Source organism: Drosophila virilis, chromosome 3 (assembly GCF_030788295.1).
Source record: "Drosophila virilis strain 15010-1051.87 chromosome 3, Dvir_AGI_RSII-ME, whole genome shotgun sequence".
NCBI classification, from domain to species: Eukaryota; Metazoa; Arthropoda; class Insecta; order Diptera; family Drosophilidae; genus Drosophila; species Drosophila virilis.
Genome location: NC_091545.1, coordinates 25151535 through 25178173, shown reverse-complemented (window position 1 = coordinate 25178173; position 26639 = coordinate 25151535). Strand labels below are relative to the sequence as shown.

Genomic DNA, 26639 nt, shown 5'->3' with positions numbered 1-26639 from the left:
AGGAAAACAAATATATAATTATAAACAATTGCCAAACTGGTTATTCAAGTGCCATATTTTTTTTTGAACACAACGATTTCAAAGGGGCGTAAAGTGGAGTTAAACAAAGCCATACACAGTGAGGAATTAGTTAGTTTAAGCGTTTAACTTAATTTTAGGCGCAAAACATTTACAATACAATACGTACATACATATTTTTCACTTTTCTTGCTGTTTGTTTGTTCTGTTTTTTGTTTTTTGTTTTGTTTTTGTATCTTTTTTTTTGGAATCACAAATGTTAGCTATAGTATTTAAATACACATGTAGGTAAGACATTCAAAAGGAAAATTAAGTTTTATAGCGTTTGAGAATGCTTTTAATGACGGTGTTAGAGAGACTGCGATTGCAATTGTGGTTTCTGCTGCTGCTGCTGCTGGAGCTGTTCTGAGGAGTGGAGGTGGAGGTGTTGGTGTTGGTGGTGGCGGTGATAATGGTGGCAAAGTGTGGCAACCGGCAAGCTGCGCAGCTTCACTCCAAATTTCGCACTTCGAAGCGCTTGTACGTGTAATTGATGAAGACCCAATCCTTGGCAATTTCACCGCCCTGCGGCACAGGCGCCGATGCTGTAGAAAATTATAAAATAGTTTGAATTTTTAAACATTTCCAACAACACATAATGGGATTGCACTTACGTATCTCCAGCGAGACATCCGGAAATTCATCGAAATTGGACGTATCGTCAATTGAGCGCACTTCCACGGGTATTGCTGCTGGCCTTTCACGAATGTGCTCCCAATCGACGCCACGAAAGAACGGCACAGACTTCAGGTCCTCCAGGCCACGCTGTGATCCCAAACGTCGATCGGCCTCGCAACAGAAATTGATAATCGTCTCTTTGGCCTCCTCCGATATGGGTATTTCTGGTGGAAATATTAATGTTTCCCGCCAGTTCATCACCTTGCGGTACGTGTCCTGTGGATTGTCCGAACAGAATGGCGGATATCCCATTAACATTTCATACATAATAACGCCCAGTGACCACCAATCGCACGCAGGTCCATAGCCGGTTTGCAGGAATACTTCGGGTGCTATATAATCTGGCGTGCCCACTGTGCTGTAGGCCAGAGCGCGTCGATTCCGTTTCCAGGACTCTGCGCGCCGTTTCGAGTCCATGGGACTGCTCAAAAAAATAAATAAATGAAAGTGAATGTCAGTTCGCTGGTGGGCTTCAGATAATTGTTGCTCACCTGGCACAGGTGCCAATAAAATCGGATGGTTTTGCCTGCGACAAATCACGATAAAAGTCCGTGCGATGTGACTTTTTCAAGCCCGTGCACAGCCCGAAATCAGAAAGCTAGAGTAATAGAGGCATAGTTACAAATTGTCGCTGTTTTATTGACGGAGTTTCTTCGTTTACCTTTAGATGCCCTCGCGCATCCAGCAGCAAGTTATCTGGCTTTATGTCCCTGTGTATGAAACCGAGCTTGTGGATTGAATCAATCGCTAACGCCGTTTCGCTTATGTAGAATTGTGTGCCCTCCTCGGATAGCGTATCCTTCTTCATTAGGAGCGTCATCATATCACCGCCAGGCAAGAATTCCATTATTAAATATAAATTGACCTGGTCCTGTATTGCGTTTAAGAGGCAGAAAAATTGGATTTATTCACATAAATTTAACAACAATTTGATTTGAATTAGGCAAGATTTAAGGCTACCCGCACTTTTGCAAAACTAACCCATGCAGATTCCTAGACTTGAGATGAAAACAAACATAAAAGCCATTCATATATATTTTAAACTTTAAAACTTCTTTCTAGTAAAATAAAGTATAAAAGACAAGTTAATTCCATATTTTTGCCCATCTTGTTCCAGCCATTGCACACCTTTTTTCGTAAATGTTATGCTAATGTAAACGGTTACAAAATAAATAAACAAACGTTGCGCGACCTAAATGTGTAAAACGTTCATAAAGCAAGTGCAAGAATTACGAAACTGTGAAATAATTTTGATTTCTGCACGTTTTGCATGCTGCGATGTTCCAATAAGACTTCGCACAAAGAAACAAACTTACATGCATGTACGTATGTATGTGTGTGCGTGTTTGTAAATGTGTGTGTAAAAACTTTCACCAAGAACAAATCAAAACAACAACAACAATAATAACAACAACAACGATAACAAACAAGCACAACAACAAAAACAACACAAAGACGCAGACCATATGATTTGGCAAGCAGTTTTGTGCTTGTATTGGTTTATTGATTTTCAGCTGCAATTGCGAAACGTGGGCGAATTTGTTGGGGATTTGCACTCACCTGAAAACTGTAGTACATCTTGACCACCCATTGGTGATCCGCCTCGACGAGAACATCGCGCTCAGCGCGTACGTGTGCCACCTGCTCCTTTTCGAGCATGTCCGCTTTGCGCAGCACCTTCATGGCGTACACATGTCCCGTATCCTTTTTTTGCACTAAACGCACCTCACCAAAGGCACCACGTCCGATGACTTTCAATGCCTCAAAGTCCTCGACCCCCAGTCGCAATCGCTTGAGGCGCAAATATTCCGTCTCCTTTTGCGCATGCTGTAAACGTTTCTCCTGGCGCTGTGTCTCTGTTAGACTTTCGTCCTTCAGCTGCGCTTCTAATTTAGCCTGGCGCTGTTTGCGTTCGCCGTATTGTGTCACCAAATTGCTGTAATAATTCTCCAACGTCACCTTGGCCTTGGTGGCTTTGTCCAGTGTGTGATCGCTGAAACGTATGGAGGAGCCATCCGTGTCCGTTCTGCTGCTCATCATCTAAACTGTGTGTGTGTGTTGCTGCTGCTGCTGCTGCTGGTGTGTGTTTGTGTCTGTATGCGTGTCGTGGAGTTTAGTGTCCTTGCACGAGTTATGCACTTGCTTGAAGCAGACACACAGCTTGAAGTATTTTATTGCCTTTTTTCCTTTGTAATTTATTAAATTGCTACCTCTCTTTCGTGTTTCGTTATCGTCGTTCTTTCTTATTGTGCGTAGGGTTGATATGCTTGCTATTAATCGAATGCATTTCAATCGAATAGCATGAGCTCATTCTCTGATAAGAATTTCAGTATTTGGGCACACGCGAAATGCAGCCACTCTTTTTTAGTAAAAATCGATATACGGAAACATCGATAGGTTTACCAATCAGCTGATAGTTAATTACCTTTGTTGCAAAATATGTTTTTGTTTCTTACAATTGAAGCGCTACTTAAACCACGATGGCGCGCACAACCGACTTCTCGGACCTCAATTTTCAATGTTTGCTGTTGATATTCAAGTTGCTGCACAATTTAGAGGACCAGGTCAATTTGGCACTTTGCTGTCGCCGATTTCGCGATGCATTCGCTTATCTGCATCGCCAGCGATTCGAAGAAATAGTTGACAGCGACATTAAGCTGCGAAATTTGGACAACTGGCGCGCCTTTTTATGGATATGCGGTGCCAATGTCAAAAGGTTAACCTGCTACCGCGACGACGATCATCCGCTGCAGGTGCTGCCCCTTGTCGCCAGATTTTGCATCCGACTGGAGAGCATTACGCTGCGCAATGTGACGGTGTCCAAGGCGCAGCCGTTCCTGCTGCAGCTGACCACACTGCGGAAGGTGTATGTGCGTAATTACAAATGCACCAGCACAGATTTGATTAAATGCATGAAGCTGCGCTTGCCCAACATACAATATCTGGGCTTGGAATGCTTCGAACGGCGGGAATGTACGTAGACTTAAAGTTATTTATTTACTCAAGCTTTAATGTTTTTTCATTTCATGGTAGTGCAAGAGCTGCGACACTTTACCAACTTACAGGAGCTGCAAATGTACGACGAGGTGACGGCTTCTGACTTCACGACTATTACCAAATCCCTAAGGAGCCTGCGCATACTGCAGCTGCGCAACGCCAAGAAGTTTCTGACCACGAATACGCTTAAGCAATTGGCTATCAATTGTCGCCAGATAGAGAAGCTCTGCTTTCAGGACAGCGACGCAGACCTTACAGCCTTATCGATGTTTCCAAACTTGCAATATCTTCAAGTTTATTGTCCAGATAATCAGAAAACTCGTTTGTTTAAAACATTAAGTAGCCAGTGCGCCTCGAATTTGGAGTTTCTAATACTGCATCGCAAGCAATGGATCGACGAGGAGCAGGCGGAACGCATTGGCGCCATCAAAACCTTGAAATGGCTTGTGTGCAAGCCGCGCAACGATCGCTGCGTCTATCATCTAGCGAATCTGACTCAACTGGAGTGCCTCTCACTGCAATGTGCCCGAGACATAGGCGAGTCGGAGCTCCTTAAACTAATTCGTAATAATGAACAGCTGCGCTATCTGAACATCTGCTATTGCCTGGGCATAACTGATGCCTTCATTGTGGATTTGCTCGACATATTGGCCAAGCGACGTACACATCAGCCGCTGATTATGTACGCGGCGGCCACCGATATCAGGCACGATATCATTGAGAGAGTGAGTAGCTGACATTGCATTAAAGCCGCCGTTTCATTTTGATTAAATGTGAATATATATATTATTTTAGCTACCAGCCGATTTTGCCTCCCAGTTGCTGATCCTACACTTTGAGTGCAGCCAAGGCATGCATTCCACTGAACATTTCTATAACGATGAGCCCGAATTCGATCGATAAGCTCGAGAAGTTCGTGGAGTCACAGAAGTTTATACACATCATTATGCATATTCGCATAAGAGCATACCAATATGTATGCAGTTTGTATACCAAATAATATACTCAGAATTTGATAAGAGTATTTAAAATATTTTCCCCTCTGTTATATTACACTAAGTGCTAGTATTTTATTCTAAATATTGAGGCTTACTTTTTAAATATATTGAATACATTTTGTAATCGTCTTAAACAAAATAACTATTTTATTACTATATTTATATTTTATTATAATGTGCTTACATGGTAGTCGATGGGGGATATTAGTCGCTTTACGTACGTATATGTATTTTTATTTATACGTACATCATTAGTAAACGTGTACTGCATGCATACACATACATACATACACATATACATACATACACATATACATACATACACATATACATACATACACATATACATACACGTACATACTTGCATACACATGTAGATACACATATTATATGATTCATACAATTATGCATACATACATCCACACAAAAAAAATTAAATACCTCACCAGCAAAGAATGAAAACCTGCTAGACCTACTTGAATTCGTGAGAATCGCGGAGGAGGGCTAAATTTAAATATGTTATTTTTTGATTTTACAGCGTAGCGGGAATTAAACTTGATCTGCATTTAGAAAATGACAAGACAGATAGACATATCTAAACATCTAACATATATACATACATATGTATGGATTCATTCAATTTGATCATCGGCAGTCAGTATATAAATTATTTCTTAATTCATAATGCGATTAAAATTGTACTCATCTCTATGATTTTAAGTGTTGTAAAGAGTAAATGGTGGAATGTTATCGATACCCGATACCGATATCTATTTTTGTTTTCGTGTTGTTTGTTGTGTCTGACCAAAGTGAAAATTGCAAAGAAATTTGCAAAATAATTGTGTAAAAACACATTTTAAAGGCCGCAACGATGCTCTCGTTGCTGCAGGAGAAGCGACCGCTAAAGCGTACACGCCTGGGGCCGCCAGATATATATCCGCAAGACGCCAAGCAGCGCGAGGACGAACTGACGCCCACAAATGTGAAACATGGCTTTACAACGACGCCGCCGCTTTCTGATGAATTTGGCACGGCGCACACATCCAATGTGAACGCCAGCAAGGTGAGCGCGTTCTTTAGCGGCGTGCTGGCCAAAAAAGAGGAGCTGATGACGCTGCAGGACACCGTGCGCAAAAAGCAGCAAATTAATTGCAAAGACAACTTTTGGCCGGTTTCGCCGCGTCGCAAATGTACAGTGGATGCTTGGTTCAAGGATCTGGCCGGCAACAAGCCATTGCTTAGTCTGGCCAAGCGTGCGCCCTCCTTCAACAAGAAGGAGGAAATATTTATAACGCTGTGCGAGAACCAGGTCAATATGCAGCGTGCCACCTGGTTTATCAAACTAAGCGCCGCGTACACGCTCAGCTTTACCGAGTCGAAGAACAAAAAGCGCAGCATCTATGACCCGGCAGCCGAATGGACAGGCAATATGATCAAGTTCATGAAGGAGCTGTTGCCCAAGCTGCAAGAATACTATCAGCAGTGTAAGTAAAACAATGATTTACTTTTCGAAAAAGAGTCAACTCGTATTTTTTTCAGCGCACGATAAGAATGGAATGCAGGCCAATGGCAGCAGCAGCTCATCCACCGCCAGCAGCACCAGTAGCAACAGCAATGGCAGCGCCAACAGCAGCAACAACAACAATAACACCAGCAACAATACCAACACTGTGGGCAATGCCACGCCCAATGTGATACCGGTGCCCAGCATGTCCAGTCCGCTGCCGCCCATACATAGTCCAGCCAATGGCCAGCCAGGTGCGGTTGGCAGCGCTGCAGCTGGCGGCGCTGTGACCGGCGCTGCTGCAACGCCTGGCACAGCGCTGGCTACGCTGGGCGGCTCTGCAGCCGTTGGTGCAGCCGGAGCAAACGCTGGCGCCGTGCCGCCAGGCTCAAGCATATCGGGCATTGGCAGTCAGTTCGAGGATAGTCGCAATGCGCTGAAGTACTGGAAGTATTGCCATCAGTTGAGCAAGTATATGTATGAGGAGTCATTGTTGGATCGCCAGGAGTTTCTTAACTGGATACTGGATCTGCTGGATAAGATGCGTACGCAAACCAGCTTCGATGAACCGCTTAAGAAGCTGGTGCTCAGCTTTGCGCTGCAGTATATGCATGACTTTGTGCAGTCGGAGCGGTTGTGCCGCAAAATGGCCAATCTGGTGGCCAAAAAGCTGGCTCAGCTGCTCAATGCGGCCGTTGAGCAGCAGCAGCAGCAACAACAACAGCAGGCCCTAATCAAGTCACAGGCCATGGAACTCGATGCGCCCGAGGAGCAGCAGCAGCACCCGACTATTGATCCGTATGAGCAGGCTCTGCATGACTATATGAACTGTCCGCATCATCGTGACATTGTCCTATATTTGAGCACCATTCTTCAGGTGATCACCATCGAATGCCCGACGGCGCTGGTGTGGAGCGGCATAGCTGCACATCGAGCGCCCTCCTCCCTGGTGGGCAGTCCCCTTGATCATTTGCCGTTGGCGCCCTCGGTGCTGCCAATGCCTTCGCGTTGTCCACGCACCAACCATGAGCTGCGCAAGCAATTGCGTGCCGCCGAGGCGGATATTGTGTTGCGTACCCAGCACGCGGAACAGCGCTGGTTCGCATCCAAGTGGCTGAGCGCGGGTAAGAATCATTACACCAATGTGCTGGCCACATTGGATCATCTGGACACTCACTGCTTTGAGCGCATGGATCAATGCAATTCAATTGACACGCTCTATACTCACATTTTTCCACCACAACCGGCGCAACTGCGCCGCCCCGATGACGATTCACAGCAGCAGCAGCAACAACAGCAGCGCGCTCCATATGAGCCCAAGCAGGACGCGGACACAGTGCGCATACTCTGCGAGTGGGCGGTGTCCAGCCAGCGTTGGGGCGAGCATCGGGCCATTGTGGTGGCCATTTTGCTGGACAAGCGTCAAATCGATGTGACCAGCACACCAGCCGATCTATGCGGAGATAAGGAGGACAAGGATTCACTGGCATCCGGCGCGGGCATCATCGATGGCCTGCCCGTCTTTCAACATGTTCTAATGCACTTTCTGGACCACGATGCACCCGTCTTGGATGAGCACAACAGTAGCGCCCAGCAACGCACAGAATTTACCAATCTTGTGCAGCTTTTCAGCGCGCTGATACGTCACGATGTCTTCTCGCATAATGCGTACATGCACACGTTAATATCGCGTGGGGATCTGCTGCTGGAATCGATGCTGGTGCACAAGACGACAGCGAAAAGTTCACCACCGCCGCCAGCGCCTCCACCGCCCAATAGCAGCGCAACAACCCACGGATTCGACGACGATGGCTTTGGCTCGGGCATTGGCATTGATTTCAAGCACAACGAGTTCGATGACTCCAATGTGGACGACGATCTGGATAAACTGGTGCAGAACATTAAGGAAAAGGGCCAACAGCACGAGGCGCCCGACAGTCCCAAGATCGGTGCGCCTGGTGATGGTGACGGCGGCGTTGATACGCCTGCCTCTGGCGGTAGCATATCCAGGCACTATGTGTACACAAAGCACTTTCCCATACCCCAGGATGATCCCAGCATGTCCAGCTACAGCAGCGAGAGCAATCAACGCTACATACTGCTCTTTGGTGTGGGCAAGGAGCGCGACGAAAAGAAGCATGCAGTTAAGAAGATGTCCAAGGAGATTGGCAAACTCTTCACCAAAAAATTCAGCATCGATGTGGCGGAGGGCGGCAAGGTGAAGAAACATTCGCGCAACGAGTTCAACTTTGAGGCGACCACAGCCAAGTGCCAGCACATGGCCTACTTCGATCAGCACGTGGTGACGGCCCAGTGTGCAGCCAATGTGCTCGAGCAGCTAAATGGCTTCGCCCAGGGCAGCAATAACTATTTGCCCGTGCAGGAGCATGTGGCCTTCTTATTCGATTTAATGGAGCTGGCGCTCAACATTTACAGTCTGCTCGAGCTGTGCGATCACTTGCTAAAGGAGCTACCCGAGGTGGAGCACCAGCTGCAGCTAAAGAAGTCCAACATGGTGCGTGGCTACACCACCTCACTGGCCCTCTACATTGTCAGCATACTGCGCCGGTATCACAGCTGCCTGTTGTTGTCGCCGGAGCAGACGGTCTCCGTTTTTGAGGGACTTTGTCGCACCATACGCCATGTCAGCGATCCCAGCGAATGCAGCTCCGCGGAACGCTGTATACTCGCCTACCTCAGCGATCTGCACGAGTCCTGCATACTGCTGCAGGGCAAGGAGCAGGCAGCTGAATATTATCAACAGTTGAACTGCATCAAGCGATTTAAGGATATCTTCAATACGCCCGAGCAGCTCAGGTGAGTCGACACATTTCACGAGTTGTACAAATGTAACATGTATTTATTTTCTTACAGCATAACACCTCAGGCCTACAATCCACAACTGCTGCAGGAGCTGTTTGTGGCGCCGCGTCGTGGCGGCAAGCTCGAATCGCACTGGCTGCGCCAACTCCATGAATCCCCAGCGAATGTGTACAGTTTTGTCTCAAATGCCGTCATTGCCGTTTGCCGGGAGACGGACAACGAGCGGCTAAACGATGTGGCGCTCGCCTGCGCAGAGCTAACGGCCAGCTGCAATGTGCTGTCCGAAGAGTGGATTGCGGCATTGCAGAGTCTGTGCAGCGGCAGCAAAAGTCCGCGCTATCCGCATCTGGGCGGTCAGGTGGACATTGGTCAGGGCAAGACGCACAATGCCCTGGCCGTCTTCGTGTGCATTCTGGTGGCGCGGCATTGCTTCTCGCTGGCGGATTTCGTTAGCAAATTTGCGCTGCCGACGCTGGCGCGTTCGGTTAGCGGTGGCGGTGAGCTGAGCGTGGACGCGGAGGCGGGCGCACGGCTCACATGTCATCTGGTGCTTAAGCTGTTCAAGACCCTGGAAATACCACAGCCGGGCATGTACTCGGTGAGCACATCGCCCAATCCGCTGCATGCTGTGGGCAGCGACTTTAGCATACGCCTTAGCTGCGATCGTCATCTGCTGGTGGGCGCACACAAGACCATACCCATTGCGGCGGTGCTGGCTGTTCTCAAGGCCATACTCATTGTAGTGGACAATGCGGCGCTGAAGACGCCGTTAGCCGCCAGCGGCTTGGGCTCGTCGAGCAGTTGCAGCGCCTTTGGCAGCGGTAAACGCAGCGGCTTCAATACGCCCGTCCATCCAGGCAGCACGCCCAAAAGCAACGAGCAGCGACCGGCGGATCTTAGCCAGATACTGGGCACCAGCGATCTGCAGCTTGGCAGCCTGGGCAGTGAACAGGAGTCGCTGCAGCAGCCAACGGGCAGCAGCTTGGGGGGCAACGAGCAAATCTCATTGCTGGAGTTTGCGCAGGCCGTTCTCAAGCAGATTTGTGCGCAGGAGCATGTGCTGGAGCGCTGCTTGAAGAATGCGGAACAGCTGTGCGATATGATTATTGATGAAATGCTGACCGCCAAACAGGCGCAACGTGTGCTGCACATGATTTGTTATCCGGAAGCCGAGTTCAATATTATTTCCGAGCTAGATCAGCGTTCGATGATAGTGCGCATTCTGGAGAACCTGGATCAATGGACCCTGCGCATTTCCTGGCTGGACTTGCAGCTCATGTATCGCCAGTCGCTGAGCAACAACACATCGCTCAGCAACAATACGGAGCTCAATGTTTGGCTGGATACGGTGGCCCGAGCGGCCATTGATGTCTTTCACATGGAAGAGGTCACGTTGCCGGGCGCCCTGAAAACCACACACAAGCCGAAGCCATCCACATGGCTGGTGGCACCGCTCATTGCAAAGCTTACACCCGCTGTACAGGGGCGTATCTTGCGCGTGGCTGGCCAAGTGCTCGAGAGCATGAATTACTTTTCCAAGGTGTCCAAATCCGATTGCAACAGCTCCGGCAGTGGCGATGAGCGCGAGAAGAGCAACAGCTGCCACAGCAGCAACAGCTACGGCGGCGGTGGAAGCATTATGGCTCGCAACAAGAAGATGCCGCTCAACTATCAGCCCTTCCTGGGACTTATACTCACCTGCCTGAAGGGTCAGGATGAGTACAAGGAGAATCTGCTCGTCTCACTCTACTCCCAGCTGTCCCAGTGCCTGCAGTCCTTCGCTGAGGTAAATGCATGCGCTAATCCTTTCTGCTTTCATTGCTAATTGTTGATTCCCATTGATAGCTGGACACCATTGGCGGCATTGACGAGCCGCAGGCACGCGAGGAGATTCTTGATGCATTGCAGCTGCGCTTCTCGCTGGTGGGCGGCATGTTTGATGCCATCCAAAAGAACAGCACGCCAACCACAGACTGGGCCATACTGCTCGCGCAGCTGGTTTGCCAGGGTGTCGTCGATCTGAGCTGTAATCGGGAGCTCTTTACCACCGTGGTGGACATGCTGGCCACTCTGGTGCACTCGACGCTTGTCTCCGATAGCCAATCGGAGCGGGATGAAAACAAGAAGCTCTATCTGAATCTGATGAAGAAACTCAAGAAGGAAATCGGCGAGAAGAATAACGCTTCGATACGCGTCATAAGGCAATTGCTGCCGCTTTACAAGCAGCCCACGGAGGTTCGTTGCGACTCAGCGTCGATCTTAGCAGATTCTTAAAAATCTACCTAATCCCTATTTCAGGTCATAGCCTGCGAGCATGCAGGAATGGACACGAAGGGCAATAAGATTTGTGACATGGACAAAAAGCAGTTGCGCATCTCGGATAAACAGCGCATCAGCGTGTGGGACATTCTCGAGGGTCACAAGAATCCAGCGCCGCTCTCGTGGGTGTGGTTTGGTGCCGTTAAGCTGGAACGCAAGCCGCTCACCTACGAGGAGGCACACCGTAATCTCAAATACCATACGCACAGTCTGGTCAAACCCAGTAGCTATTACTATGAGCCGTTGCCGCTTCCGCCGGAGGATATTGAGCCAGTTCCGGAGAAGATTTGCATTGTAAGTTGATAGCGCTGCATTCATCCCAAAACGTAATCCTTTCAACGCACTCCTTGCAGAAGGATGAAATGATGAAGGCCGACACGCCCTCGTCGGTGGATCAATCGCCTAGCGCTGTGGTTGGCACTGGACGTGGCCGTGGCAAGGGCACAACAACGCGCAAGCGCAAGCCGAAAAATCCAAAGACGCCGCCCGTGGTCAACACGCAACAGCAGCAGCCACAATTGGCGCCGCAGCCGCAACAGCCGCCAAATGTGCAGCAGCAGCAGCAGCAACAACAAATGCAACAGCAACAGCACATGCAGCAGCAAATGCAGCCCAACCAGATGGGGCAGATGCCTATGAATATGCAGGTACGAGCAACTAACATCAACTAAAGACTAACGACTACCCACTAAAGATACCCTTTGCCCAATGCAGATGAACATGCAACAGTTTGGGCCCAATGCCATGATGCAGCAGCAGACGGCCCTGATGCAGCAGCAACAGCAGCAGCAACAACAGCAGCAGCAAATGCAACAGATGGCGCCCAATCAAATGCAGCAGCAGCTGAACGTGGGCGGAAATGGCCAACCGAATGCACAGATGAACTTTATGCAGGGTCCCGGACCCGGTGGCCCACAGGGCATGCCCGGCCAGCAGCAACAGCAACAGCAATGGCACAATACGCCCCAGCAGCAGCAACAGCAACCGCAGCAGTATCACAATCAGTATCAGCATCAGCAGAACATGCAAAGTAAGCTAATCCACAATCCTGCCCGGACTTCAGGAATTAACCATGTTTTGTGCTTACAGTGAATCGTATTGAGCGGCCACCGCTTAATAGCAACTCCAAGCAAGCATTGTCACAGATGCTGCGCCAGCGGCAGCCTGGTTCATTCCAACAGCAGCAGCAACAGCCGCCTGGTGGCTTTAATCCCATGCAGCAACAGGCACAGCAGCAACAAGGGCCCCAGCAGCAGCAAATTAATGCACAGCAATTGCGGCAGCAGCAGCAGCAGCAACAACAAATGAATGCACAACAGAATCCGCAGGCTGCGGCCGCCTTTAATGCCATGCAGCAACAGCAGCAGCAGCCAAATGTGCAGCAACAGCAGCAAATGAATCCCAATCAGCAGCAGTTGCAGCAACAGCAGCAGCAACAACAACAGCAACAACAGTTCATGCGTGGCAATATGCGCGCCATGGCGCCAAGCCAGATGGGTGGCATGAATATGGTTGGTCAGGGCATGCCGCAGAACCCGATGTTGCAGCAGCAACAGATGGCCCAAGGAATGGTGGGCATGGTCAATCCAAATGCCAATCCAATGATGCAGGGCGGTGGAGCAGGTGGCAATGGCGGTGTTGGTGTCGGTGTCGGCGTGGGCGTTGGCGCTGGTGGCAATAATCCGAACATGGGCATGGGCGGTATGCCGCAACAGGGCCTGATCCAGCAGCAACAGCAGGTGCAGTTTCAAAATTTCCAAAATCAGTATCAGCAGCAGCAACAGCAGCAAGGCATGCAGCAGCAAGGCGGCGGCGGCGGAGGCGGTGTGGGCGTGGGCATGGCGCCGAATCAGCAGCAGCAACAGCAAGCCGGTCTAATGAACAATTTCAATCCTCAGATGCAGCAGGCGCAACGCAACAATCCCGACTTTATGGCAGCAGCAGTTGTTGCGCAGCAACAACAGCAGCAGCAACAACAACAACAGCAGCAGCAGCAACAGCGCGGAGTGCCTGGCGGCATGATGGCCGGCAATCGTGGCCAATATATGAACCAGGCGCCGAATGTGACCATGACCAACATGATGGGTCCTGGACCAGGCGGTGTGGGCGTGGGCGTTGGTCAGGTGCCACCCTATGCACGCCAGCAGACCACGGGTGGCGGCAAACCGGGTGTATTGCCTGCACAGCAACAATTCCAGCAGCAGCAGCTCCGACACCAGCAAATGATGCAAATGCAGGGCATGGCCGGTGGTGGAATGGGCGGTGGACCACAAGCCGGCGGCGGTGCAGGTGCTGGCGGCGGCGGCGGCATGGTCCAGCAACAGCAGAGCATGAATCAGCAGCAAACGCCCAATCTGGTGGCACAGCTCCAGCGACAGATGACCAATCAGCCGAACATGATGGGACAGCAGCAGCAGTATCCACATCAGCCGCCACCCTATTAGTTAAGAGTATTCTAGTTTTTGTAAAGCATGCACTTGTGTACGAATATTTCAAACAATGCTAAATGCAATAAATAATTCTTCTATTTTTAAATTTCAAATGCAGCGCGCGGTGCTGCCAACTCAATGCAACAAACGATAACATTGCAATCGATAACTGAGTAACTGGAAGCAGCTGTTCGCGCCTGTGTGCGTGTTAGTGTATATACGTGTGTGTGCGTGCGTGCTTAAAAAGACCAAATTTAATGGCAGCTTTATGAGCTTACTTATAATTAGTTATAGTTTAAAGTTAAATAGTGCAATACAATTAGTTCCTACAATTAAGACGACACATGCGAAGCAATTGGCAACAACATAACAGCCAATCGTTATTCATCAGCCGCAAACATTTCATTCATTGATCAGCGAATTTTTTACGTTTAGCATAAGAGAAAAAAAACGCAATCGGCTCGCCTTTTTACACTGGCCACATCAGTATTGTTTGCATTAGTCGAGCAGGTGGACGTTTTATTGTTAACTGCCAGCCCAAGCCATGAATGAAGCACCTGAGCACAGCAAAAAACGTCAAAAGACGGTAAGTATTTGCGCCACATTTGTCTGTTGCCGTTGTGTTTGTACAAATGTGCCAAGGAAACTGAGTCGGTGACTCGGTCACGAAATCCATCACCCCACCCCCTCCTCCCCCTTCCCAAACCACAATCTTTCAAATGGGAAAAGTTTATTTAAAAAGCTGCCAGTTGAGAGCGAGTATGTTTGTCAGTCAAAACTCATTATTATTGAACAGCTGTTGGCATCAACGATCCAGAACATTATCGTGTTACTATTCAAAAAAAAAAAAAGAAACACTTTATAACAAAATTAAGTCTAAGTGGGTCAGATTTTTGCACTGCCTCTGTATTTGGTATCTAACAGCAACAACTGATGTTATATTAATGTGGCCCAAATTGATAAGAATATAATAAAAATGAAACTACGCAAAGGCCATGCCATGAAAATTGCTTATCAGGCAGCTTAATTACAGTATTCAAAACGTCTTGGGACTTGGAATTAAACAAAAATTGCACTATATATTCATATTTAAGTAAGTTTATTACAATCGTAAACATCGCGTGTGCAGCTAATAATTTGTCAACTTTGCAAAATAAAGGTACCTTAGCCGAATCGAAATAATGCGGAACCGAAAAACTGTGTGCTTTGTGTCGAAACAAATTATTCTTAATAACATATGGACGATACCTGGACGGAAGAAAGACAAATTTCTTAAAATAAAATCTTCGATCAGTTGCTGTCAATATTATGCTACTCAGAACAAACAAATGGAAAAATCAAATATAGCCTGCATCTTGTATTGGAAAATATCTACGACCTGCGATATTTTCAGTACAACGGGCAATTATAAATTGTATACTAAGGATATTCATTAAGGATGCTTAAAATATTTTATCGAATGGATCAAATCAAATCGTATTGCATGCAACCGTTTTTCGCGACTTTTGAACACTTTTTAGTGAAACTTGCAAATGCCCCAACACTTGCATCACATAAGGTAACTTATAGTACAAATTTCAGCTATCAGTCGGGTCAATTTTATAGATAATATCAGTACCACAATTATTTCCAAAGGGGTTTTTTTCAGTCTGCAGACCATTTGAAGCCAGTTTATTGCTCTACAGATAAGGTAAACGTTATGTTAAATCTTATGCAATATGCAATCAACTGTTATTTTTTTTCAGTGCTGAACACTTGTTTTTTATTGCACACACACACACTCGCACACAGTTATTGCTGACGGGTTAAACTACTTGAAATTAAAAAGAAAGTATATTGGTAGACGCCTTAGCTTGTGTATATTTTGGGCCATCCTAACGAATTGTAAACAACCTGAAATACTTGTATCTCTGTCGCACTTCAGTCGCAATTCGAGCTCTTGTCTCTGTTGTTGTTGTTGTTGTTGCTGCTGTTAGTTGAAAACTTGGTCAACGGCCAGATTCAGTTAAAGGTTGAATGACCACCAAAGTATGTTGGCCCGCAAATCTTGTTAATTGCTGTTAGTTTGCTTATATGTATAATATGTATATAACTATCAATTGTTTTGTCATCGTATTTGGGTCGCAGACAAAAAATTGCATTCCCCTGTTAGTTCTGCTTCTTATTTATTGCCGGATAAAGTGCCAACTCACATTTTTATTTAAACAACGATTACCTTCATAAGCATCATAGTTGTTTGCCAAGCTGCCAAACTAGAGAATACCCTGTAAAAAGTTTATATATACATTCTCGATCAGCACAATATACTCAGTTATTTGGCTTTGTCCATTTGCCTGTCTGTCCTGCTCTTTGTTTCAGATTAAAGTCGAAAAGTTGTGACTAATATATATGAAAGAAAATAAGTTTTGTTTAGAAGAATAATAATACAAATGGGTAAAGCTTCCATGGATACATAACATAACATTTTCTAGATACTCCGAAGCGCTTTCTTCCTGTTGCATCTATTCTAGGGTGTGTTGTAGTGGGACTGCGTTTTATATAATAGTTTTACATCATTTGTTTTATGATTTTGTTATTCAATTATTCGCTGCAAGTGACTTACACAATTAAGATAAACTTAGAGGCAATTACAAGGTTTGTTGAATTTGAAAATCAAATATTTTTATGCATGAACTTGAAGTATGTTTACGCAATTCATGCAGTTTTTGTTTTTTCCTCAAGTGCAAATGGTGCACCTCTTTTTTATGTTAATGACTTTAACGTGCGATTAATCTAGTAGATTAGAGTTCAAAACAATAAATCTAATTTGGAAAAAATACAACAAAATTGCTGATAGTCGGCATATATAGAAAAAAAAAAACGTCACTCAAGTCTAACCAGCCTGGGGATTTGACTTGAACATTTCATTCTGTTAATAATCTAACAAAAAACTTTATAATTTGTAGGAAGGAAAATCCTCTGAGCTATATTTATTTTGATTTGTTTATTGCTTTACAATCTTTGCGCTAATGAAAATTCTGCGAATTTAATCTTTATCAACAACCCATTTAATGTTATTTGTTCTGTCAGCCTGAGATTTGAGTTGGAGCATTTACTTCTGTTAATAATCTAAGAAAAAACTTTATAATTTGTAGAAAGGGAAATCTCTTAATATTGATTCATTCCAAATCTTTATCCTCTGAGCTATATTTATTTTGATTTGCGCTAATGAAAATTCTGCGAAATTAATCTTTATCAAATTAATTAATCTTTATCAAAAATGTTATTTGTTCTGTCAGCCTGAGATTTGAGTTGGAGCATTTCCTTCTGTTAATAATCCAAGAACAACTTTATAATTTGTAGAAAGGCAAATCTCCATAGATTTATTCATACCAACTCTTTGGCCTCTGAGCTATATTTATTTTGATTTGTTTATTGCTTTACACTCTCTGCACTCTCTAACATTTAATGTTATTTGTTCTGTCATAATCTGTTACGAGACGCTGTAATTTAACGAGTTCCTGTTCGTGCCAATAGCTGGGCAACAAGTTATTGTTCCACTGTCCCAAACTTCCAAGTTCCAGTCTCGGCTGCATTTTTAACCCACGGCACGGCCAAGAAATATCAGTTGCAGTTGTGAGCTTCGTCGAGAAAGTTCAGCGGGTTTTTTTAGTTGTTTTTTTTTTTATAACGAAAACTCTCACTTGTTTAATTATCAGAGACTCGTCTGCTGTGTTGCGCTTTCTTTTTGTGCGATATTTGCTTAAGACTCTACGGAAAATGTTTACAAAACGCGCCAATTTGCTTCAAGCGGGCAACAACAATAACAATAACAATAATAATAATAACAATAACAATTGTTGTCTGTTAAATCATGAAAAGTGCAGCGATTTGGTAAGTTTCTTACAAATATGTAAACAATTTCTATTTCGTGCCGAAATCCGGCTGAATAGGTCATGACATTGATTTATACAAATGCACTTGACTTGAAAATTCCCCGTCAAGAATTTCATATAAGTTGTTTTTTGGAAGAAGTATTCGTATTTGTTTGTTTAGATAGTTGGATTGTTTAGTTAATACAATTTAGAACAAAGTTTTAATGCAAATGCTTATTTTTATTGAATGCTGCCTTGAAACTTTTTACAGGGTATCTCTTAGAGCGTCCCAACCGATCAGAGCTTAGTACTTTAAACAATTTGAATGACTAACATAATTTATATGGGGAGAAATTTTGTATGATAACTTTTAACTTTTGTATATAATTGACTAGAAAACATTGTTTACATTAACATTGCTAGCATTATTTGTATACCATGACCCATTGGCAAGGGTAAAAGGGGTATAACAGTTGCAGGCAAATGTTTGTAACATCAAAAATCGAATCGACACTCGATCTAACCATATCCGTCCATCCGTCAGTCTATATTTAAATACACATTGATCTTGGCAACTGCAGGAACTAGATATGTGGAATTTTGAACCCACAAAATGGATTAAAATTTATATAGACATCCTGGCACAGCATTTCAGGTGCAGCATATTATATGATATGATATAGGATATTAAATGTCACTTTTTGAATACTTTTTTCGTTCCTCTCAAGAAACAAACCTGTATTTTCAGAGGTAGATTCTTGAGCTTTAAGATCTATTTACATTTGCATGCAACATTTATGAACTGAAAATTTCATAATGATCAGACAATAAACAGCCGAGTTAGTCGGGATAGTATTTCCCATAAAGTGGTACTAAGGGCAGGCGAGGCAAAGCTTGAGGCGTGTTTGAGAAGGGAAGGAAATTGAAGTGCCTGGGCAAAGGGTATCTGCCCAGTTGGTCACTGTTTTTAAATTCTTACTAAAATGTTCTTCGAATAATTAAGCAGACAATCAGCAGCAAGAATGTAAACATTGCGCCCAAAGATTATCCACACTGCCATTTCTTTAATAATATTAACAATAATATTAATAATAATATAAAGACACATGCCACGCACCGGGCTTGGCAGATAGAAAACAAAAACCGATCTGAAAACCAGATGGAACCAAGCTGAGCGTGAAGAGTTGCTGCGCGGCTTGGGCACCTCTCTCTCTCTCTCTCTCTCTCTCTCTCTCTCTCTCAAAATAGCTCCCGATCTTTGAGTTGCGCTCGGGGCGCAATATAACACGGTAAATATTATAAAAACTTTCAGTTTGCCTTCAACGCTCGTTGCGTGCATTTAATACGGGAATCATTCCGCGGCTCAACAATATTTCAAATTTGTTGCCTTTCAAGCTCTTCAAGCGCGACAAATAACAATACAAAACATTCTAAGTGCACCTTAAACAGCGCAGAGAAGCACACATTAAACATGCCCAATCCGCCCATCGGCTTCTATCCACATATCAAGAGAAGGGTATGGGAGACCTGAGAGATCATTCTATGCTAAAAAACGTTCAAAGTGCTTTGCGAACTAAAATAAAGTGTTGAAGTGTTCCTTGACCCAAATTAATTGACTAGAAGCGATCTAGAATTGCGTGCAAAAAAAGCTTGACTTGAATGAATTCTAAACTTCGCTGTGTTTAGATTTATGAGTTCCTGCTCATAAATCTGAACTTGGTTAACTATACGAAAACTTACTAGTACTCCATTTAACTCTTGCCAGAAGAAGTTGCACACGGAAAGAATCGCAATCAGATCGCATTTTAGATGTATTTCTTTTCCAGTTGGCTCCATTTCTGCCTCGGGCTCCGATGTGAACCCATCTAGCTATTGGCGTACATAACATGTGTATATGTGGTATCATTATCTCATATTCCCTCGAGTTGGCCGCTTGGCCGTCTAAAGGGTCAACAAACTGTGCAGATTCAGCAAATTGAATGGTCCCAACGCCGCCTTAGGGTCAAAACCAGACCCGAGCCGCAGGCGGCATGAATATTAATTTATGTTAATATTTGGGAAAATAATAGCCCGCAGCCACATTAAACTAATTCCCATTCGCTCTTTTGCAGTGCCTCCAGGTCGCAACGAATGTGACCGAACAGAAGCATCATGTCACCCGGGAGACGCGCGGCCGAAATCTGGGCCTGTGCCGCGGCTTCAGGGGCTGCACTGTCTGGCTAACAGGTGAGCAAAAAAAAAAACCTTTGAAGACTTTGATCGGCTGCCAAATGGAGGCAGAGAAGAATTAGGAAAGCGAACATATCAGATCATCGACAGAAATAGACAGGCAGATACATATAAGAACGTTAATAAAAAATATTGATGAGCTTTTGAGGTTTATGAAACAAAAGTACCGAATTTTTGATGCTCTTTGCACCTGGTTCAAGTCTTATTCGTGGCAATTTGCAAATTGCAGATTTACACTTAAATAAATATATTTATTAAAACAACTTGTCAAGAGTTCCAATAAGAGTTGTCATAAAGACCTTTCTCCCATCTCGCTCACATAATGGAAATCTAAATAATGTTTTGTTGTTCTGCAGTTTCCAGACTTCATATTTCAAGGTGATTTCAAGATACTCTCATTTGAACTCTAATAACTTTTTCTACGTACATTATTTGAGAAATATAAAAGTAACATAAGTTGCCTTCAATCTGAAATACTCTAAAATATATATATACATATATACAATATACCCGAAAAGGGTACTATAAATTTCGGCATTCAAAAGCACAATTTTTACTTTAATTGTTTATTAGATAAAATTTATGTATAAGGATAACGTTTATTTAGGTATTTTCAAAGCAATGTTAATTTCAAATTGTTTAAAATCGTTTCAATTTCGTTTTTTCTCCTTTTCCAACACTTTTTCTCCTTTCTTTGTCTTGTGTGACCGTCTTGTTTTATCTTATATATGCCTAATTATACGATATACATATGTCTATTTGTATTGTATATTTATCATTTTGTTTGGTCACATTCATCTGTTCACCAAATTGAAATTCACGTTAAACGGCCATTTTACTATATGAAAAATAATAAAGATCGACTTTTCTATCTACTTTATACAAACCTGTATATTAATTCCAACTGTTCCCGTTGCTTTGTTTTGCAGGTCTGAGTGGCGCGGGCAAGACATCGATTGCCTTTGAGCTGGAGGCGTATCTGGTCTCTAGGGGCATACCCGCTTATGGTTTGGATGGCGACAATATACGCACCGGCTTGAATAAGAATCTGGGCTTTACGCCTGCCGATCGCGAGGAGAATATACGGCGCGTGGGCGAGGTGGCCAAACTGTTTGCAGACAGCGGTGTCGTCGCAATCTGCAGCTTTGTGTCGCCCTTTGCGGACGATCGCGAGATGGCGCGCAAGATACACAAAGATGCTGGCCTGAAGTTCTACGAAATATTTGTGGATACGCCGTTGTCCGTGTGTGAGACACGCGATGTCAAGGGTCTATACAAAAAGGCGCGTGAGGGCGTCATCAAGGGCTTCACGGGCATCACGCAGGAATATGAGCGGCCACAGCATCCGGAGTTGGTGGTCAGCACGGATGACTGCACGGTACGAGAGTCTACGCAAAAGCTGGTCGCGCTGCTGGAGCAGGAGGGCATCATACCGCGCTCTCTGCGCGATGTTGATCTGCTGCCAGAGCTGTATCCCAGCGAGGAGAGCGAAGTGCAGGCCCTGCGCGAGGAGGCCGAGTCGCTGCCGTCTCTGTCGATTAGCACAGTGGAGCTGCAATGGGTGCAGGTGCTTTCCGAGGGCTGGGCATATCCACTGCGCGGCTTCATGCGCGAAGACGAGTATCTGCAAACGTTGCATTTCAACACGCTGCAAAGTGGTTTGGACGTTTCCTATCGCGAGAACCACTCGGTGCCCATTGTACTGAGCGCCACTGCGGCGGACAAAGAGCGCGTGGAGGGCGTGCAAGCCCTGACGTTGCAGCACGAGGGCCAATCGGTAGCTATTTTGCGTCGCCCTGAGTTCTATTACCAGCGCAAGGAAGAACGTCTGGCACGTCAGTTTGGTACCAGCAATCCGAATCATCCGTATAGCAAACAGGTGTACGAGTCCGGCGAGTATCTGGTTGGTGGCGAGCTGGCGGTCATCGAGCGCATACGCTGGAAGGATGGACTCGATCAGTATCGGCTGACGCCCAACGAACTGCGCTGCCGGTTCAAGGAGCTCAATGCGGATGCCATTTTTGCCTTTCAGCTGCGCAATCCCATACACAACGGTCATGCGCTGCTGATGCAGGACACCAAGCGGCAGCTGTTGGAGCGTGGCTTTAAGCAGCCGGTGCTGCTGCTCCATCCACTTGGCGGTTGGACCAAGGACGATGATGTGCCGCTGCAGGTGCGCATGGCACAGCATCAGGCCGTGCTTGATGCTGGCGTACTGCGACGCGAAGACACCGTTCTGGCCATATTCCCATCGCCGATGATGTACGCTGGTCCAACGGAAGTGCAGTGGCATGCCAAGGCACGCATGAATGCGGGCGCCAACTTTTATATTGTGGGACGTGATCCAGCTGGCATGCCGCATCCGGACAAGCAGGCCTATCCCGATGGCAACCTCTACGATGCAACACACGGCGCACGTGTACTGAAAATGGCCCAGGGATTGGACAGCATGGAGGTGAGTGATTATCTAAAATAATTGTAAATCAGCCTCCATAACTAAAATCCAATGTCCATTTAGATACTGCCTTTCCGTGTGGCCGCCTATGATAAGACTGCCAGCCGCATGGCCTTCTTTGAGCCGCAACGCAAGGACGACTTTGAGTTCATTTCGGGCACTAAAATGCGCACACTAGCCAAAACTGGCGCCAGTCCACCCAACGGCTTTATGGAGCCGCAGGCTTGGAAAATACTCGCCACTTACTATCAAAATCTGCCGCAGGCGTAACCGACAGCCCGTTGATGCAACGGAGGGCAGTTCCGCACAACAACTAGTGCAATTCGCTTAGCTATATATATCCTTTATGTCTTATGTTTTACACGATTCACATATTTGTATATAATGTGTTTGTTGTTCAAGTAATTTGTATGTATCTGAGACGCATATCTCGCATGTCTCGAGTCAAATTATGTAACCTATGTATCCTAATCTATGTGTGTGTACATGTGAAAATGTGTGTGTTTTGTTCTAATCCAACAATTAATTGTGTTTACATTTAAGTTGTCCAATTTCATGTTATCTTTAAGCAAAAAATTGATCGGTTTCTGTACTGATTTCAACGTAATGAAGCGCATTTTTTAAATATTTGCATTTAATAAATGACTATCTTAACTTTATCTCAACTCAGTTATTTTACTTTGGAAAATCCATCCCCTTTCTATGGGAAGAAAAACTAAGTTGGGAGACTACGAACACAGATCTGTCCGCTTTGGATGAACTCGAAATGTGAATACATAATAAATAATGCTTTCTTGCACATGATTTATTTTATAAAATTGTATACGTTTAATAATTAATATTACAAGTACATACATAATTAATTAATTAATATCAAATATGCATTTCGATTTAGTTACCAATTTATTTCACAATATGTATTTTAACTGCTCGGCTTTTTTTTGTTTTTTTTTTGTTTTTGTTATTCGTATTGCATATGGTCATATCATTTATTATACTTTCCCTTTACGCACGCAAAATGTTAATTATATTCATTAGAGATTAACGGACTGTTTATTGAAAATGCCCCGTGGTATATGTTATGAAGCACCCGCAACAGTTAGAACTTGCATTATCTAAGTGGACCGATATATAAAATTGTGCGTCTGAGTCTAGATTGCGTTCTGGGAACTGATAAAGGGCTAGGCATGGGTCCTACGAACAAAAAGTTGATGCAATTAAATTAAATAATTATAACTGAGCATAAATGAAGAGCAAACGATGTAAAAAAATATATAAAATATAAATACATATATTTATTTTCTAATTTATTATTTTGTCATTGGTTTACAAATCGTGAACAACCATGGCTGCTAATTTCTTGCTACAGAAAATTTATAAATTATACATTAAAAATGAAAATGAATAGAAAACTCTGTAACGGAACGGAGCGGAGGGCAGGGCTGGGCGGGGTTGTATGGTTTCTTTTCGTTAATTTTTCACAATGTTTTCATGTGTGTTATTTTGTTGTTAACATTAAATGAATATTGAATGTATATATGTATAAATATATGCATATTTCGTACACCTTGTAGACATGTCTCGATTGCATATACAATTTTATAACTGAACTCTTTTATATTATTATAATTATGTATTATTTCATTATCTTGCATATTCAGGGGTGTTTGCTCGCTCGGTTGTTGGAACTTAACAGGAGTTAAGAAAACTACTACCACATACATTATCATAATTATTACCACCATACCGCATCAGTGCCACACGCACATTGCCACGTCAAAGCAGACTGCATCTGGACAGCCAACTGTCCTTTGTTCGAATCTCTGTTAGTTTCAGCTGATGACCGCCCTTGGGTGGGTTGTTCGCCTCCTGTCAAGCGAGAAAGATCAAATTGTTACAAATCGTATGAACAGTGAATGGTTCGGATATATTCACTTACCATTCGCTTTTCCGTTTTCGCTTTGATATCACTGGCGAGCGTGAGGAAAGCTTCTTCAACATTAATGCTTGCTTTCGCGGAGGTCTCCATGAATTTGATGCCATACTCAATGGCCAATTGTTCCCCACGTTCCTTTGAAACCTGCATAAAACAAAGAAATCGCAGTTAAAGTTTTAAGATTACAAACAGGTATTGTTCTAGGCATTCACCTGTCGCTTATCGTTCAGTTCGCATTTATTGCCCAGCAGCATTTTCTCAACATCGGCGGCGGCATTCTCTTCGATATTTCGAATCCAATTTTTGATGTTCTCAAAAGATTTCTCCTGTGTTATGTCATACACCAGCATTATCCCCATGGCACCTCTGTAATATGCCGTAGTGATCGTCCGAAAGCGCTCCTGGCCAGCAGTGTCCCTGTGAAATGGTTTTTATCTTATCATTAATATACGATATAAAACATGTTTACTTAATAACTTACCATATTTGCAATTTGATTTTCTTGTTATCCAATTCAATTGTTCTAATTTTAAAATCGATACCTGCGAAAGAGAGAAGAGAGGAGACACGTGATAAGCATTGACAACCGCAAATTAATCTAAATCATTCTTGGCAGCTGGGGAACCCACTGCTAGCAACTAATTATCGTGCTACTCCTGACATGATACGTATGTGGACCAAGAGACAAAAGAGAGCGCAGAGCCAGCAGTTGAAAATACGCAACTAAATCGAGACCGAGACGTTGGCGTCGTTAAGTAAATAACCCAAATTGGAATTAGTGCAGGGAAATGTGCCAAATATAAAAATAGACAAATTGCTGAGCTCGTGCCATGTGTGTGTGTGGGTGTGTGTGTGTGGTTTGTGTCTCAATGTTGTTGCAAACTGATGGAACCCATCTTAGCATTACTGTGCATCGGGTGCTTATCAGCCGGGAACTTGAAGCGAGTCTTGATTAACTGTAGATTGGGGTGCAATGACATTGGGTTAAACATGCACCTAGATCGGTATTTATCAAGCATTCTCAGTTATCAAAACTTTTGTGATAAGTATTTTTGAATGGTTGCTGTCATTTCTATTTGTACGCATTTATCAATATCTTAGATTGGTCACTACTTTTTTCGTTTCGCCTAGTCGCTATTCCCTTTTGAACTACGTCCTTGTCCGCAGCTCAACAGCAACAACAACAAATATGACAAATAACATTACTGAGAGCAAGAGAGCATATAAAATGAGTCACATATTTTTATGCATGTGTGTGTGTGAGTGTGTGTGTATGGTGCTTACAGCTGAGCCAAGAGACGGGATTGAGAGCATGAACCTGAATACGCATATGTGTGTGTGTGTACGTGTTTGTGCGGTTGCGATTGCTGCCCGGCGGCGTCATAATTAATTAAAAAATTTCAGAGAAAGAGCAAAAAACGAGAGAGTGAGAGAGCGATGTTGATTACTGAGGATGACGGACTGTGGGCTATGACTGATGATGTATGCACTTTGAAATGTTTGGTTCGTTTCTTGTTGTTGTTGTTGTTGTTATTATTGTTGTCAGCTCTCCGTTGTGCATAGATTAAAAATATTGACAACGCTATGCACAATATACTCACCTATTGTAGATATAAACGTCGTGTTGAAAGCATCCTCTGAGAATCGAAACAATATGCATGTTTTGCCAACTCCAGAGTCACCGATCAGCAACAATTTAAACAGGTAGTCGTACGTTTTGGCCATTGTATTCTGTTGTTGTATGATTAAATCACAGTTGTGCTTCTTATTGTGCCAGTATACCGTTAAAGATGCAGCTCGTCGTTCGTCTTTAACTAATGCTGTTCCTTTTTGCTGTTATCGTCCACGTCGATAACTGCTGCTGCTGCTGCTGTCGTCGCTGTTGCGTTTGTTATATGGCGGTGGTTGGTAATCAGTGGTTCTCGATTATTATTACACACTATGCTAATGTCGGCGATTAAATTACTATAACTATAACTGCTGCTGCGGGTTGGTATTTATTATATGTACGTATGGGTATGTATAAAAAAATTCATAGACGTAACCACACACAGCAGACACAAACAAACACACGCAAGCACGCACAGTTTTTCTCTTTTCAGCTCTGACTCTGGTTTTCTTTTGTGTGTGTGTCGATTTGGGCCCAGTTGAAAAATGGCGACGTAGTTTTAAGCACTTTAAATGGCAATTGTAAATGGACGCGCGATGCTTTACACTTGTACGTACTACACATGCAATTGTGTGCTGTGTTGTTGTTGGTTACACGTAAAAATTACGCTTAATTATTGCTTTCTAATTACGCCCGAACAATAAATGATTGGTATGTCGCAGTGTTGTGTAGGACAAAAACGAAACGATTT

At 44.3% G+C, this 26639-nt stretch overlaps 5 protein-coding genes across 8 annotated transcripts; 3 read left to right on the top strand and 2 right to left on the bottom strand.

Moving 5' to 3' along the window:
* Positions 1-36: 36 nt before the first annotated feature.
* trc (Serine/threonine-protein kinase tricornered) lies at positions 37-2994 on the bottom strand. The gene is made up of 5 exons (XM_002048457.4): positions 2296-2994; positions 1397-1606; positions 1227-1333; positions 672-1156; positions 37-602 (listed from the first exon to the last, which is right to left on the bottom strand). Exons 1-5 carry the CDS (start codon positions 2773-2775, stop codon positions 508-510), a joined length of 1377 nt encoding a protein of 458 aa, XP_002048493.2. The 5' UTR covers positions 2776-2994; the 3' UTR covers positions 37-507.
* Positions 2995-3122: 128 nt separating this feature from the next.
* On the top strand, positions 3123-4865 carry LOC6624568 (uncharacterized). The gene is made up of 3 exons (XM_002048456.3): positions 3123-3708; positions 3769-4457; positions 4528-4865. Exons 1-3 carry the CDS (start codon positions 3216-3218, stop codon positions 4633-4635), a joined length of 1290 nt encoding a protein of 429 aa, XP_002048492.1. The 5' UTR covers positions 3123-3215; the 3' UTR covers positions 4636-4865.
* A 635-nt stretch (positions 4866-5500) lies between these two features.
* kto (mediator complex subunit kohtalo) lies at positions 5501-13911 on the top strand. 2 transcript variants are annotated; one of them, XM_032434093.2, is made up of 9 exons: positions 5501-6214; positions 6270-9051; positions 9109-10843; positions 10903-11292; positions 11356-11670; positions 11730-12023; positions 12091-12406; positions 12466-13115; positions 13275-13911. In XM_032434093.2, the coding sequence occupies exons 1-9, from the start codon at positions 5602-5604 to the stop codon at positions 13818-13820; spliced, it is 7641 nt and encodes a 2546-aa protein (XP_032289984.1). In that variant the 5' UTR covers positions 5501-5601; the 3' UTR covers positions 13821-13911. The 2 variants fall into 2 exon arrangements, with proteins under 2 accessions (XP_032289984.1, XP_002048491.1); XM_002048455.4 differs by having other exon boundaries at positions 12466-13911.
* A 124-nt stretch (positions 13912-14035) lies between these two features.
* Papss (PAPS synthetase) lies at positions 14036-23002 on the top strand. 3 transcript variants are annotated; one of them, XM_015174937.3, is made up of 4 exons: positions 14036-14391; positions 19771-19885; positions 20818-22343; positions 22407-23002. In XM_015174937.3, the coding sequence occupies exons 1-4, from the start codon at positions 14350-14352 to the stop codon at positions 22611-22613; spliced, it is 1890 nt and encodes a 629-aa protein (XP_015030423.1). In that variant the 5' UTR covers positions 14036-14349; the 3' UTR covers positions 22614-23002. The 3 variants fall into 3 exon arrangements, with proteins under 3 accessions (XP_015030423.1, XP_015030425.1, XP_002048490.1); XM_015174939.3 differs by lacking the exon at positions 14036-14391 and adding an exon at positions 17430-17678; XM_002048454.4 differs by lacking the exon at positions 14036-14391 and adding an exon at positions 18984-19175.
* A 225-nt stretch (positions 23003-23227) lies between these two features.
* Positions 23228-26622, bottom strand: Rab8 (RAS oncogene family member Rab8). Its single transcript, XM_002048453.3, has 5 exons — positions 25881-26622; positions 24761-24821; positions 24492-24696; positions 24283-24423; positions 23228-24212 (listed from the first exon to the last, which is right to left on the bottom strand). Exons 1-5 carry the CDS (start codon positions 26002-26004, stop codon positions 24120-24122), a joined length of 624 nt encoding a protein of 207 aa, XP_002048489.1. The 5' UTR covers positions 26005-26622; the 3' UTR covers positions 23228-24119.
* Positions 26623-26639: the final 17 nt, after the last annotated feature.

Bases quoted from the DNA above. Each gene is read 5' to 3' on its own strand.
- trc (XM_002048457.4), bottom strand. From the start codon at position 2,775: ATGATGAGCAGCAGAACGGACACGGATGGCTCCTCCATACGTTTCAGC. The intron at 1,334-1,396 runs GTAAACGAAGAA...CTATTACTCTAG, and splicing joins ATGCGCGAGGGCATCTAAAG to CTTTCTGATTTCGGGCTGTG. The intron at 1,157-1,226 runs GTGAGCAACAAT...TTTTTTGAGCAG, and splicing joins TTTATTGGCACCTGTGCCAG to TCCCATGGACTCGAAACGGC.
- LOC6624568 (XM_002048456.3), top strand. From the start codon at position 3,216: ATGGCGCGCACAACCGACTTCTCGGACCTCAATTTTCAATGTTTGCTG. The intron at 3,709-3,768 runs GTACGTAGACTT...ATTTCATGGTAG, and splicing joins ATGCTTCGAACGGCGGGAAT to TGCAAGAGCTGCGACACTTT. The intron at 4,458-4,527 runs GTGAGTAGCTGA...ATATTATTTTAG, and splicing joins GGCACGATATCATTGAGAGA to CTACCAGCCGATTTTGCCTC.
- Rab8 (XM_002048453.3), bottom strand. From the start codon at position 26,004: ATGGCCAAAACGTACGACTACCTGTTTAAATTGTTGCTGATCGGTGAC. The intron at 24,822-25,880 runs GTGAGTATATTG...TCTCTTTCGCAG, and splicing joins GACGTTTATATCTACAATAG to GTATCGATTTTAAAATTAGA. The intron at 24,213-24,282 runs GTAAGTGAATAT...CTCGCTTGACAG, and splicing joins CGAAAACGGAAAAGCGAATG to GAGGCGAACAACCCACCCAA.
- Papss (XM_015174939.3), top strand. From the start codon at position 17,565: ATGTTTACAAAACGCGCCAATTTGCTTCAAGCGGGCAACAACAATAAC. The intron at 17,679-19,770 runs GTAAGTTTCTTA...GCTCTTTTGCAG, and splicing joins ATGAAAAGTGCAGCGATTTG to TGCCTCCAGGTCGCAACGAA. The intron at 19,886-20,817 runs GTGAGCAAAAAA...TTTGTTTTGCAG, and splicing joins CTGCACTGTCTGGCTAACAG to GTCTGAGTGGCGCGGGCAAG.
- kto (XM_002048455.4), top strand. From the start codon at position 5,602: ATGCTCTCGTTGCTGCAGGAGAAGCGACCGCTAAAGCGTACACGCCTG. The intron at 10,844-10,902 runs GTAAATGCATGC...TCCCATTGATAG, and splicing joins GCCTGCAGTCCTTCGCTGAG to CTGGACACCATTGGCGGCAT. The intron at 12,024-12,090 runs GTACGAGCAACT...TGCCCAATGCAG, and splicing joins AGATGCCTATGAATATGCAG to ATGAACATGCAACAGTTTGG.